General features: G+C 38.8%; 1 protein-coding gene across 1 annotated transcript in view; it reads left to right on the top strand.

Annotated features, from left to right (window-relative positions):
• Nucleotides 1–13596, top strand: part of Dpp10 (dipeptidyl peptidase like 10) — a 772006-nt gene that overhangs the window by 596161 nt on the left and 162249 nt on the right. The window contains exons 6-7 of the mRNA XM_051147278.1: nucleotides 1620–1672; nucleotides 1770–1851. Of these exons, the coding sequence (XP_051003235.1) occupies nucleotides 1620–1672; nucleotides 1770–1851 (135 nt within the window). The remainder of the gene's footprint in view (nucleotides 1–1619; nucleotides 1673–1769; nucleotides 1852–13596) is intronic.

Below are 13596 nucleotides of genomic sequence, written 5' to 3'. Positions count from 1 at the left end.
GACAATGCATACACACTGTGCACAGAAATACATTCAGCTAAAACATTCATGCATACACTAAGCATAAATGATTGTTTTTTAAATCTATAGGTGGGAGAGTTTTCCTGTAATCCAGTGCTGCAGAAGCAGAAATGGGAGTATCCTGGGGCTAACTGGCAGCCAGGATAGCCGAAAAGCCCCAGGTTCAGATGCCCTATCTCAAAATACAAAGTAGACAGAGAAATAATTTTGGCAAGTTGAAGAGCAACTGAGAAATAAAGCTGAAGTTGGTAGACAGCCTCCATGCATATACACGCAAGTTCATGTGTATTTGTACACACAATTCTCCACACAGAACCAAATAAAAATGATAAAACTTACAGGCAGACACATAATTTTACTGAATACGATTTGAATGTCAACACAGACACCAACAAAACTATTTCTTTAGCTCTCAGTAAAGTCAATCTCAGATTGAAAAAATATTCCATAAAAATGGAAGAATAAAGCCTCAGAGAGAAGCAACACTAGTGAAAGAAGAGATCAGCATCTTACTTCAAAAAAGGAACATTTAAATAATTTTGCCAAATGTGTGGCCCATTTATTTAATTAAAATTATTATTACAGTGATCAAAAGCAGGTGTTTTATTTCTAGGTGTTTTTAATTGACAATATTAACAATATCTGTGCAATGCACTCTCAATAGAAGAGCAAAAAACTCATTTGTAATTGTAGAATAAGAATGAAAAGTATCAGTGCAAATCCACAAACCAATAATATCCCAATATCGACAGGTAAGGTAAGAAGGCTTTTTTTTTTTTTTAACTAGCTTGACGTGGCTTCAGAAAGAAGTAATTTTTCCCTGGAGAAGAACATGCTCACCATTGATTTCCTAAGTTTTCCTTCTCAATTTTTCTCATTTCCTACAGATTCTTTAGTTTCATCATTTTAGGTTGAGAAAAAAAGAATTCCAGAGACAGTTTTGTACTGTGCACTGCAATTCTATGTGTAATATTTTGTGTTGCCATACTGTGGCTGCTGCTACTCATGGGGAAATGAGTTTTCAAAAGAAACAGGGCACATGTGCATCTCTCTCTCCTCTCTCTCTCTCTCTCTCTCTCCTCTCTCTCTCTCTCTCTCTCTCTCTCTCTCTCTCTCTCTCTCTCTCTCTCTCTGTGTGTGTGTGTGTGTGTGTGTGTGTGTGTGTGCGCGCACGCATGTGTCCATGACCTTTTGGAACCTGAGGTCAACCTTGGCTCTAGTTCCTCAAGTGCTGTCTCCATTTGGCTGTGTTTGGATGTTGCTTTGTGTTTCTGATAAGGGACAAACCATTGGCTCTGAATTTATGGCAGAACTATGATCCAGGCTCAGGATCCTCAAACTTACCTTTTCTATAAGTGACTAGCTCTCTTTTCTAAAAGGAGAGAGAAGAGAGAGACCAGGACAGGTTAGGCAGAATGGATAATAGAAAAAAAAAAAACATGTTTTCTAGCAAAGAAGGTACAAAAGGCACAGTAAACACCTGAACTGGCATAATTCATATCTCTCATATTTTCCCTAACAGCCCATCTTTAGTGTGCATTAAGATCAATCCTTTACAGACAACTGTGATTGATTACTCTATTCTTTTCTTATTTCAGATTTTTCATTACTCATTTAATGCTTCATATTTGATTTACAACATACACACTGGGTAAGTTCTTTGGTTTTCTGCATTTTCTGAGCCACTGTCAAGCTATGTTGTCACAGATGTCAGCTTGTTCACGTTAAAATATTTACATCTTTTCAAGGGAAGTGTGGGAGTTGAATCCTCCGGAAGTCGAGGACTCAGTGTTGCAGTACGCGGCCTGGGGTGTGCAAGGACAGCAGCTGGTAAGCTTGCTCTACCTCAGACCCTGGCCAGTGAGGCTGAATGTAAAAACCTTTTAGAACTCACTTTCTTGTGCAATTTATCCCACAACCATTGCTGGGCTTCTAAGTTTCTCTGCATTATTTATCTTACTTGCTTCCTTAAGAATATGTCAAATGAGGAATGGGAGGTATCTCAGTGGTTAGAGTACTTGACAAGTAGCATAACGGTCGCAATCTGAACTCCACTACCTGCTAAAAAGCTGGACATGATGATGTGTGCTTGTAATCCCAGCACTAGAGAAACAGCGCCAGGTAGGTGCCTGGGACATGCTGGCCAGCCTGTATGGCCTGCTTGATTCCACCCCTCATAAAATATATTTTCTCAAAAAAAAAAAAAAAGTGGTCACTGTTAAATGACAATGAAGTTTGAACTCTGGCTTATCATAACAGCATACGCGAATATCTCCTGATATTGTGCATATGCATGAATACGCACACACACACACACACACACACACACACACACACACACGAGAATACATGAAATGATGCTTATGCTATTTACTGGTTAGCCAATCTAAAAGTATTCATATGATCAAACATGTAATTAACAATAAATAAACTCTAGGAAATTAACACTTACCTCACACAATTCCAACTCTATTCCTATCAACTATTTTGCAAAATTTGTAATGAAATTCTGTATCCCTAAGTATTGGAGGCAGAAATATTTGTAACCTTGAACATCAAATCCCTTCCGTCACTACCTCCTAAATGCTGAGGATTGCAGGATACTCTACCGTGCCTGTACCATAATATTTGTGTGATGGTCAGAAGATAACTTATGAGATTCAGCTCTCTTCTTCCATCATGTGAGTCCCAGGAATCTTCCTCAGGTCATCAGGCTTGGAGGAAAATTCTCTTAGCCTCCAACCCACTCCAGGCCCAATGACATTAGTGTTTTATTTTTCTTTTCTAATATAAACATAGAAGACTGTAGTGTCCTCTAAATTCCTTACCAAATACACTTAACAATAGTGGTTTTGTAAGATCTGATTTCACTTTCCATTAAGATGTTTCTTTCAAGATGGATTAAGGCGATGCTTATTTTTTTAACGCATGATAGTACAGAATCGGAGGTGAACATTCTGCTGTATTATTTCAAAGCACATTTATACTTTGAATGTGACCTGATCTATACGGTGTGGGTAGATTGCCCAGTGGTGGATGCATTTCTCTGCGGAGCCTATTAGAAGGGTCTCAGTGATTACCTCCCTATTCATAGACCCTTGCTAATGATGTTGACTCACTGACGTGTATCTATGAGGTGCTGTCAATTTCACGTGATGAAATTGAAAGATGTTTTCAAGAGTAAGTTGTTAAAAAGGGATAATTACATCTACACTGTGAGATAGAATTCATGATAATTTAACCAACTTGTATTTATTTTATTTACAGGTTCAAGTCTAACTTTTAAAATGTCTTTTAATTAAGTTTAAAAACATCAAGATGTTTTAAAAATGATGATATTTCAACATAGCCACATGAGCTGAAGTATGTTTCTCATACTCAGTGCTCTTCAATTTCTACATTAATAAGATGAAAACAGCCATATCGCTGTATGTTGATAGAATTTCTACATTAATAAGATGAAAACAGCCATATCGCTGTATGTTGATAGAATTTGAGTAATACTAATATTTCTCATAGGTCTCAAGTGTTGTCTTTTTCTATAAATAATTCATTATAAATTAAATGTGTTTATAAATTTAAGTAATTATTTCCAATGTTGATAACTTACAAAAGAGTGACACTAGCAATTTCACAAATAGGCTACAGAAAATCCAATGGTTACTGGATTTTCCTTGGAAAAAGTCATGAAATCTTGAACTGAGTATGTTTGAGATGGGGGTCTATGGCTGTGGCAGGTCATGTGACATTGGCCAAATCATTATGTTGGTATCTCATGTTCACCTTTGCTAAAATGAAGACATTTATCTTTGTTGTTAAATCTTAGTCTTTCACAATACTATATATCCCTATGACTTTACTTAAAGACATTTCTAAAGTTTTATTTTTATAAGCATGAGGAAAATGGAAAAGAAGGAATAAGGCAGTTTGGAAGAAAAGCGAGAGAACCGCATCACTGTTTTTAAAGGTCACAGAGTGGCATTCAGCAATATTTGAATGTCATCTGATCTGTGTAGAACAGTGCCATGATGCATAATAAATATTACTGACTGCTAGGCTTTTGTGGGGATTTCGTGGATATATATTGCCTAAAATGGAAACTAAGAGTCAAATACGTTCGATGCACATGGGTGCATAAATAAAAGGCTTATCCTAAATGTTGAGAAATGCATGAGTGGGTATGATGGGGGCGCTAAATTGTGTTTCACAAATAAATCCTACAAAATAATGTTTTCTTACTTTATATAGATGACTAACTAGCTTAATAAATAATTATGAAGCAAATAATCCAGTGAATTAAAATGCAATACAACTGTCCAGATGTCTTCCTAGTATGTTTGCATTTACCTTGCAGACACCTAGAGAAACTTAGAAACTATATCTTTAATACTCATTTGTAGGGCTGTCTTTAGAGTTGGTTCTTTGCAGAGGTGCAGAAAGATGACAATAATGATTACCCAGGGGCCAGAGGCAAATATGCCTGTTGGACACACAGAAACCAGAAGCAAAGGTGAGGGGACAGAAAGTGGGAGCAGGAGGTAGGCGGCCACCTACACCTCAGCTCTGCATGTGAACAACTGTGCTGGGCCACTTTCAGCCAATCGGAACTAATGAAAGTTCTAAACTTAGAACCTTGAGGACTTCGTGTTTCTTCAGAATATTCAGCCAGTCGGAACTAATGAAAGTTCTAAACCTAGAACCTTGAGGACTTCGTGTTTCTTCAGAATATTCAGCCAGTCGGAACTAATGAAAGTTCTAAACCTAGAACCTTGAGGACTTCGTGTTTCTTCAGAATATTTAGAAAAATTTTAAAACACTGACTCTTTAAAACATTTCAGTGACCCTCATTTTCTAAGCCTTGGAGGAATAATCTACACTAAAATGGTGTCATTTTGTATTATCAATAATGTGATATCAACTGTTTGATTTATTTCATAATTCTCAACAAGTAATTATTCTACATGTTTTTAAGGCAGTTATTAAAAACACTCTTCTCTCCTCTGCAAGGGCATGGTGCACAGACACACATGCACACAAAACACACATACATATAAAATAAACACTAAAAACTTTAAAAATTGAAAGCAGCAAAGTAAATACATAAATGGAGATTATAGATTTCTCTCATTATAGTATTTTTTTAGTGAATCTTGGATCTACTGACCAGCAAGTAACAAACTTAAGAATAGCATTTATTTTCTATACTTTATTTTCTATTTAGTTTGTCTTTACTTTATTTATTGAAAGATTCAGTTTTATTACATTTGCTTATGTGTGTATGTGTGGGTACAAGGATGCACATGTGGGTGTAGGTGCCTTCAGATGCCAGAAGAGTCTGGAGTTACATGCATTTGTGATTCTCCCAACATTGTTGCTAGGAACTGAATTCATATGCTCTGGAAAAAGCAGTGCTCACCTTAATCACTGAGCCATCTCTCCAGCACTTTCACTTTTATTTTCTACCTAGCTTATTTCGTTATCACTGATGTAGAGCTAATTTATAACATGTTCCCAATCATTCTTGCTATTTAATACACTCATACTAATGTGTGCACTCCAGATAGTACAGTGATAAGTAGATTAGTTGTTAGCTTTTATTGTTATTTTAAAAGTATAAAAATAAATATTTTATTGTTTAAATTTTTAAACTATGTGCAGTTTTAATGTGATTAGCTTTGTGGAAACTAAACCACACTTCTTTGAAGAAATGATGTTATAAAAGTCTAAAGTCTTTTATGAAATGTTTTAAAAGAAATCAGTATTTATCAAGGTTTAACTGTTGTACATGCAAACATGGATGGAAATAAAGTAAAAGGCATGAACACACAAATGGCACATGGTGCATTCCATATGACTGTGACAGGCTTTGTCAATATTTGACGCTATCAGCAAACTCAGCAATATGATTTCATGATGATAAGTCAGTGCAATACTTTAATTGGTTATGGATTCAATAAGGTAAAGAGTTCTGGATTGTGTACTTACCTCAGGATAATTAATTTCTGATTCTTGATTTTCATTTTCTAATTATATTTGCTACAAAACCCGAAATCTTGGTTATGCAGAAGACAGAGAGAGCCTGACATAATGTGCTTGATAAGGACAGCTTACATTGGCGCTTCAATGATTGCTCAGGTTTTTCAGTCACATCACTGTACCAGAAGAAATTCTGAAAGGGACAAATGTGACAAAAAAACAAACCCTGGAAGCAGAAAAAGCATACCTTTTCTGGAGAAAATGCTGAACACATTCACTGTTTTAGCTGCAGTAAGTGTTTTATTAGAAGAAACAGCATGGAAGAAGATTCTAGAAAGAAGATATAAAAAGCAGCAGACTTCAGCCTTCCCATTTCAACAACCGTTATACTAGTAGCCATGTAATTATTCAGCTCTCTCAAGTCTGGAAGTTTTAACATCTGTAAGAAGGCTTAGCTGTAAAACCGCAGTTAATGCCAACTGTTTTCTGCTTTTATCTGGACACAAGACATCTGGCTCATGAGTGGTTGGCAGAAAAATATGTGGTCGTGGAGCATGCCTGGGGCATGTGAGAGCCCATATGAACAACAGCACCTGAAATCCAGATAATGACATTTTATTCTTCGCAATAAGTGCCACTACAAGTCTGGAATTGCATATGCTAGGATAGGCAGCCATCCTTTCAGGCTCTTCACAGTCACTATTGCAAGCTCTTTCCTCCACCAAGTCAAACTTCTGGAGGGTGGAAGAGCACTTGACTTTTTTTTCAGATAAAATTTTTAATTTTTATTTTCATGTCTTTACAAACAATATTTTAAGCGTTTCACGAAAATAACTGTTGCAAATAGCCCTGTTTATATAATGATGCAGATATGCACTCACTCGATCGCCACAGGAGCTCTATTCTATTGTAGCATGAAGGTAGCCCAATCTATAGGTTATACACTAATACAGAGAGGCCCCTTCGTTTGCCCAGGATCACACTGCACATAAATAATTGCACTGAGCATTGGCTAGATCTGGGTAGGGGTTTAAAGTTTCCCGCTTGTATTGTCTTTGGCTGGTGCCTTAGTTTGAGCGGGACCCCTGGGCCCAAATCTGCCTATCATAATGTTCTTCTTGTAGGTTTCTAGGACCCTCTGGATCCTTCTACTTTGCCATTCTCCCATGCTTCTCTCATCTAGAGTCCCCTAGCCAATGGTCAGAACAGTCTCCACACTTGAGTGGAGAGTGGGATATGACTTTCTCACGTACTCTGGTGCCTCACATTTGACCATGTCCCCTGGAGGGGGAGAGGTGGTGGCACTCAGAGGAAGGACAGCAGGCTACCGAGAAGAGACTTGATACCCTATGAGCATATACAGGGGGAGGTGATCCCCCTCAGGAACAGTCATAGGGGAGGGGAATAAGGGGAAAATGGGAGGGAGGGAGGAATGGGAGGACACAAGGGATGGGATAACCATTGAGATGTAACAAGAATAAATTAATAATAAAAAATTAAAAAAAATAATTGCACTGAGAGTTGAACTCAGGAGTCTGGCTTTAGACTCTGCATCTCACGACCTCTTGAACAACTGCTTTATTTGTATTAAGCTTTACTTCTGTCCTTTTTCTTTTTTAAATATATTTTATTAATTTATTCATATTACATCTCAATTGTTATCCCATCCATATATCGCCCCATTCCTCCCTCCCTGCCATTTTCCACTTACTCCCCTCCTCTATGAATGTGACTGAGGGGGACCTCCTACCCCTGTATATGCTCATAGGGTATCAAGTCTCTTCTTGGTGGTCTGCTATCCTTCCTCTGAGTGCCACCAGGCCTCCCCATCCAGGGGATGTGGTCAAATATGGGCCACTAGAGTTCATGTGAAAGTCAGACCACACTCTTCACTCAGCTGTGAAGAATGTCCTGTCCTGTCCATTGGCTAGATCTGGGTAGGGGTTTGAAGTTTACTGCACGTATTGTCCTTGGCTGGTGCCATAGTTTGAGCAGGACCCGTGGGCCCAGATTTGCCCATCATAATGTTCTTCTTGTAGGTGTCTAGGACCCTCTAGATCCTTCTATTTCCCCATTCTCCCATGCTTCTATCACCTAGAGTCCCAATAGGATGTCTTTCCGTCTGTCCAACTTTCCTGGTAAGTGAAGACTTTCATGGGACATGCCCCTTGGCCTAGTGTCCAGATATAAGTGAGCATATACCATTTGACTTTTTCTGCTTCTGGGTTAACTCACTCATTATGATCATTTCTAATTCAATCCATTTGTCCACAAATTTTGGGAATTCCTTGTTTTTAATAGCTGAGTAGTATTCCATGGTGTAAATGTACCACAGTTTCTTTATCCAGTCTTCTACTGAGGGACACTTAGGCTGTTTCCATGATCTGGCTATTATGAATAAGGCTGCTATGAACATGGTTGAGCAAATCTTCTTGTTGTGTGCTGGAGCATCTTCTGGGTGTATTCCAAGGAGTGGAATAGCTGGGTCTTGCAGAAGCCCTATTCCCAATTTTCTGATATAGCGCCAGACAGATTTCCAAAGTGGCTGTACTAGTTTGCATTCCCACCAGCAATGAAGGAGTGTTCCTCTCTCTCCACATCCTCGCCAGCATGTGGTGTCACTTGAATTTTTTTTCTTAGCCATTCTGATGGGTGTAAGATGGAATCTCAGGGTTGTTTTGATTTGCATTTCCCTGATGACTAAGGAGGTTGAGCATTTCTTTAAGTGTTTCTCAGCCATTTAATATTTCTCTGTTGAGAATTCTCTGTTTAGTTTTGAACCCCATTTCTCAATTGGGTTATTTGGTTTGGTGGTGTTTAATTTCTTGATTTCTTTATATATTTTGGATATTACACCCTTGTCAGATGTAGGGTTGGTGAGGATCTTTTCGCAGTCTGTGGGCTGTCACTTTGATCTCCTGACAGTGTCTTCTGCTTTACAGAAGCTTCTCAGCCTCATGAGGTCCCATTTACTAATTGTTGACCTTAAGGCCTGGGCCATTGGTGTTCCATTCAGGAAGTTGTCTCCTGTTCCAATGTGTTTCAGGCTCTTCCCCACTTTTTCTTCTAACTGACTTAGTGTCTCTGGTTTTATGTTGAGGTCTCTGATGTACTTGGATTTGAGTTTTGTGCATGGTGACAAATACGGGTCTAATGAGCACTTGACTTTTAAATATTGTCCTATTAGGTTTACAGGAGGGTCACCTGCACATGCCGGTGTTTGGAAGGCGGGGCTTTTAATAGGTCATAATAAAGAACACTGACCCAAGATATTTGGTTATTGGTTTACATGGTGGATTGAATGAGAATGTCTCTGAAAGGTTCATATGTCTGAGTAAGAATTCCCTAGTTGGTGGAATTGTTTGAGAATAGTTGGGCAGTATGGTGTGTTAGAGTGAGCGTACCACTGGGGTGGGCTTTGAGGTATCAAGAGCCCATGTGGAGTTGTTTGAATAACAATTACTCCCAGAGTCTCATGTGTTTGAATGGTTAGTCACCAAGGAGTGGGACTACATGGGAAGAAATAAAACTATTACTGCACAAATGCTCTTAGTACTAAGTCCTGACCTATTTTGTTTTTTCAGACTCATTGGCTTTGTGTCTGGGTTCAAGTGTCATTTGAGTAACTTCATCTTTCTCCACCTTAGTCAAATTCATTAAAAACCAATAGCTTATGCATCTTTTTTTTTTTTTTTTTTTTTTTTTTGGTTCTCTGAGGGTCAATGAGTTTATCTATTGTATTGGTTACTTTTTTGTTGCTGTAATAAAATGCCATGACCAAAATCACTTTAATGAAGAAGGAGTTTATTTTAGTGTATAATTAAAAAAAGATACAGTCCATGATTGTGAAGAAGGCGTATCAGGAAAAGGAAGCAGAGAGATGGCATTTTGTCAACACATGGGAAGCTGAGAGAGAGGGAACAGGAAATGAGGCAGGATTATAAACCTTTGAAGCCCATCCTTCCCATAGTGTCCTTCCTACAACAATTCTCCAGTTCCTAAGTGTTCATAAGTTCTCCAAACAGTATCCACGACTTAGACCACAGTGTTCAAATATATGAGCCAGTAGGAAACATTTATCATTCAGTTCTACTGCATCTATTGTGTCTTTATTCTTTTTCCATTTAACTCTGTTTTTAAATGCATTAGTTTTTAGTTGCTAGTTTGGGGTTTAATTTTTAATGATATTTTTTGGTTGTATGGCTCTAATTTTGAGCTAAGATTACTTTTGTTTTCCAATGAGACACTTGGTTAAGAGCAGGGCTTGGTGGCACACACCTGTAATCCCAGCTCTTGGAAGATGATACAGAAGGATCAAGTGTTCAGTGTCAGCCTGACCTACAAAGTAAGACCCTCTTATGAAAGGTGATAGTTTTCTTTGGATTCCCCAGTGAAAGTTCAAAGACTAGGCTTTTGTCCTACATTCTAAAAATTGTCAACTAAAAGGTGTAAGTATGAAAAAGAAGGGAAAAGGAGTGGAGTGTTGGAGGGGGAGATAATATAGAGTGGTAAAAATTGCTTGCTCAATCTTTTTATAAGGTCTCTTGGTAAGTGTTCGGTTGAGGTAACAAGACACTATGACCAAGTCAACTTATAAAATACAGTATTTAATTTGGGGCTTACAGTTCAAAAAGTGGCAAAGCAGAGAGCAATGCAGAAGGAAGCAATGATACTAGAGCAATAGCTAAAAACACACATCTCAAAAACTGATATTCTAAATTGCTAAAAAGGTAACTGAAAATCTCCCTACCTTAAAAAAACAAACATCTGATCCACAAGCATGAAACAGAGAGAAAGAGAGATAGGGAAAGAGACAGAGACAGACAGACAGAGAGAGGCAAAAAGACAGAGAGATAGAGAGTCAGAGACAAACAGACACAGACACAGAGACAGAGAACACAGAGAAAGATGAAAGCAACCAGTAAGTGGGATTTGCCTGGTTTCTTAGTCAGTGGTCTATTGTTGTTAAGAGCCACCAGGACCATGACAAAAATACCTTATGGTCAAGATATTTTATCACAGCACCAGAAATATAGGAACTTGAGCTCTGGAAGTACTTAGACAAAGAGCACCCTGACATGAAATTCACATTGTGAGGGAGGAGTCTAGCCTGAGGTGATAGGACAGTTATTAGGGGCATGGACATATGTTTTTAAGTTAGATGGCACAGATTTATATGACTCTAGACTGTTAAGAGATTCTCAGTTGTAGAAAAAACAGAAAAGAGATTAATAAATACATATTTTATTTTGTTAATGTATGTGTTTGTATGTTTGGGTACATGTACCTATGTAAGCATCAATGCACAGGAAGAAAAAACCCTCAGCTATTGTTCCGTGGGTGTTTTCCACCTTTCTACATATTTTTTATCTATCTATCTATCTATCTATCTATCTATCTATCTATCTATCTATCTATCTATCTATCTATATGTTTCTATCTATCTGTCTATTTATCTATTGATTTTATTTATTTTTAATTTATATATTCCCTTTACATCCCAATGATAGCCCCCTCCCTCCTCTCCTCCCGGTCCCTACCTCCTGCCTTCTTCTGCCTACCCCCTCCCATTATCCTCAGAAAAAGGGATCTTCCCTAACCACGCCACTCCAACACATCAAGTTGCATCAGAACTGAGCTCTTCCTCATTCACTGAGGCCAGGCAGGGCAGCTCCTTTAGGGCGAAATGATCAAAAGTAGGCAACAAAGTTCATGCCATAGACAGCACACACTCAACTTACTAGGTTACCCACATAAAGACCAAACTCCCCATTTGTTATATGTGTGCAGGGAGCCTAGGTCCAGTCCATGTATGCTCTTCGGTTGGTGCTTCCGTCTTTGTAAGACCCCATGGGTCTAGGTTAGTTGACTCTGCTGATCTGCTTCCAGTATTCTTTTTCTCTCTGTGTCCTTCTGCCTCCCCCACCTGATGAGCACACACACACACACGCACACGCACACACACACACACACACACACACACACACACACACACTCCACAGGATTCCCTGAGCTCCAAATAATGCTCAGCTCTGAGTCTCAGTATTTGATTCTACCAGCTGCTGGATGGGGCCTCTCAGAGGACTGTTATGCTAGACTCTAACTGTAAACACACCAGAATATCCTTAGTTGTCTCAGACGTTGGCTTTCTCTCATGAGGTGGGTCTTGGGTTAGGCCAGGCATTGGTCAGAGGGACATTCCCTCAGTCCCTACTCAGTCATTATCTCTAAACATCTTGTAGGCAGGGCAAGTTTTGGGTTGAAGGTTTTCCGGGTGGATTGGTGTTTCCTTCCCACCACTAAAAATCCTCCCTGACTAGAAGGTAGCCTCCTCATTCTCTGTGTCCTCTGCTGCTAGGAGGCTCAACTACATATATTACCATATCCTCCCTGTAGCTTAGCCGGTTGTCGGTCTCCAGACTGTCTCAGTGATCCCCCTGCTCTCAGATTAACTTTTCTCTCAGAACCCTCTAACCTTCCCTCCCCACTTTCCCCACATCCGATCTTCTGCCGTTGATTGCTTCCCCACACACTCCTATCCAGCCGCCTCTCCATTTGTGCAAACACCGTCTATTCAATTTTCCCTTCAAAATGAGATCCAAGCATCTTCTCTTGTGCCATTTTTGTTATTTAGCTTCTTTGCATCAGTGAATTGTAGTATGATTATCCTGTACTATGCGGCTAATATCTGCTTATAAGTTCAGTACATACCATGTGTGTCTTTCTGGGTCTGTGTCACCTTCCTCAGCATGATCCTTTTTAGTTCCACTCATTTGCCTGCAAATTTAATCACTTTCTTGCTTTTAATTGCTGAGTGGTATTCCATTGTATAAGGTACCATAATTTCTCTACCCATTTTTCAGTTGTGGGACATATAAATTGTTTCTACTTTCTGGATAGTATAAATAAAAATTCTATGAACATAGTTGAGCAAATGTTCTTGTGGTATGGTAGAACATATTTTGTGTATATGCTCAGAAGTGGATGGCTGGGTTTTGAGGTAGAATTATTCCCAGTTCCCCCGAGAAAGTGCCAGATTAATTCCCAAAGTGGTTGTACAAGTTTGCACTCTCACCAACAATGGAGGAGTGTTCCCCTTTCTCCACATCCTTGCCAGCATCTGCTGTCACTTGTGATTTTTATCTTAACCATTTGGATAGGTGTAAGATGGAATCTCAGAGTAGTTTTGATTTGCATTTCCATGAAGACTAGGGATGTTGAGCCTTTCTTTGTTTCTCGGTATTCAATATTCCTCTGTTGAGAATTTTCTGTTTAGCTCTATACCCCAAATTTTAATATTTGGTTTGGTGGTGTTAAATTTCTTGAGGTCTTTATATATTTTGGATATTAGTCCTTTGTCAGATGTAGGATTGCTGAAGATTTTCTCAGTCTGTAGGCTGTCATTTTGCTCTTTTCATCATGTCCTTTGCCTTACAAAAGCTTTTCAGTTTCATGAGGTCCCATTTAATTTTTGGTGATCTTAGAGCCAGAGATGTTGGTATTCTGTTTAAGTAGTTTTCTCTTGTGCCAATGAGTTCAAAGCTGGTCCCCGTCTTTCATCTACTTGGACTTGACTTTTGTGCAGGTGATAAATATGGA

This window comes from Acomys russatus, chromosome 6 (genome assembly GCF_903995435.1).
Source record: "Acomys russatus chromosome 6, mAcoRus1.1, whole genome shotgun sequence".
Classification (NCBI taxonomy): domain Eukaryota; kingdom Metazoa; phylum Chordata; class Mammalia; order Rodentia; family Muridae; genus Acomys; species Acomys russatus.
The sequence above is the reverse complement of the archived record's forward strand: the minus strand, read 5'-3'. Positions and strand labels throughout refer to the sequence as shown.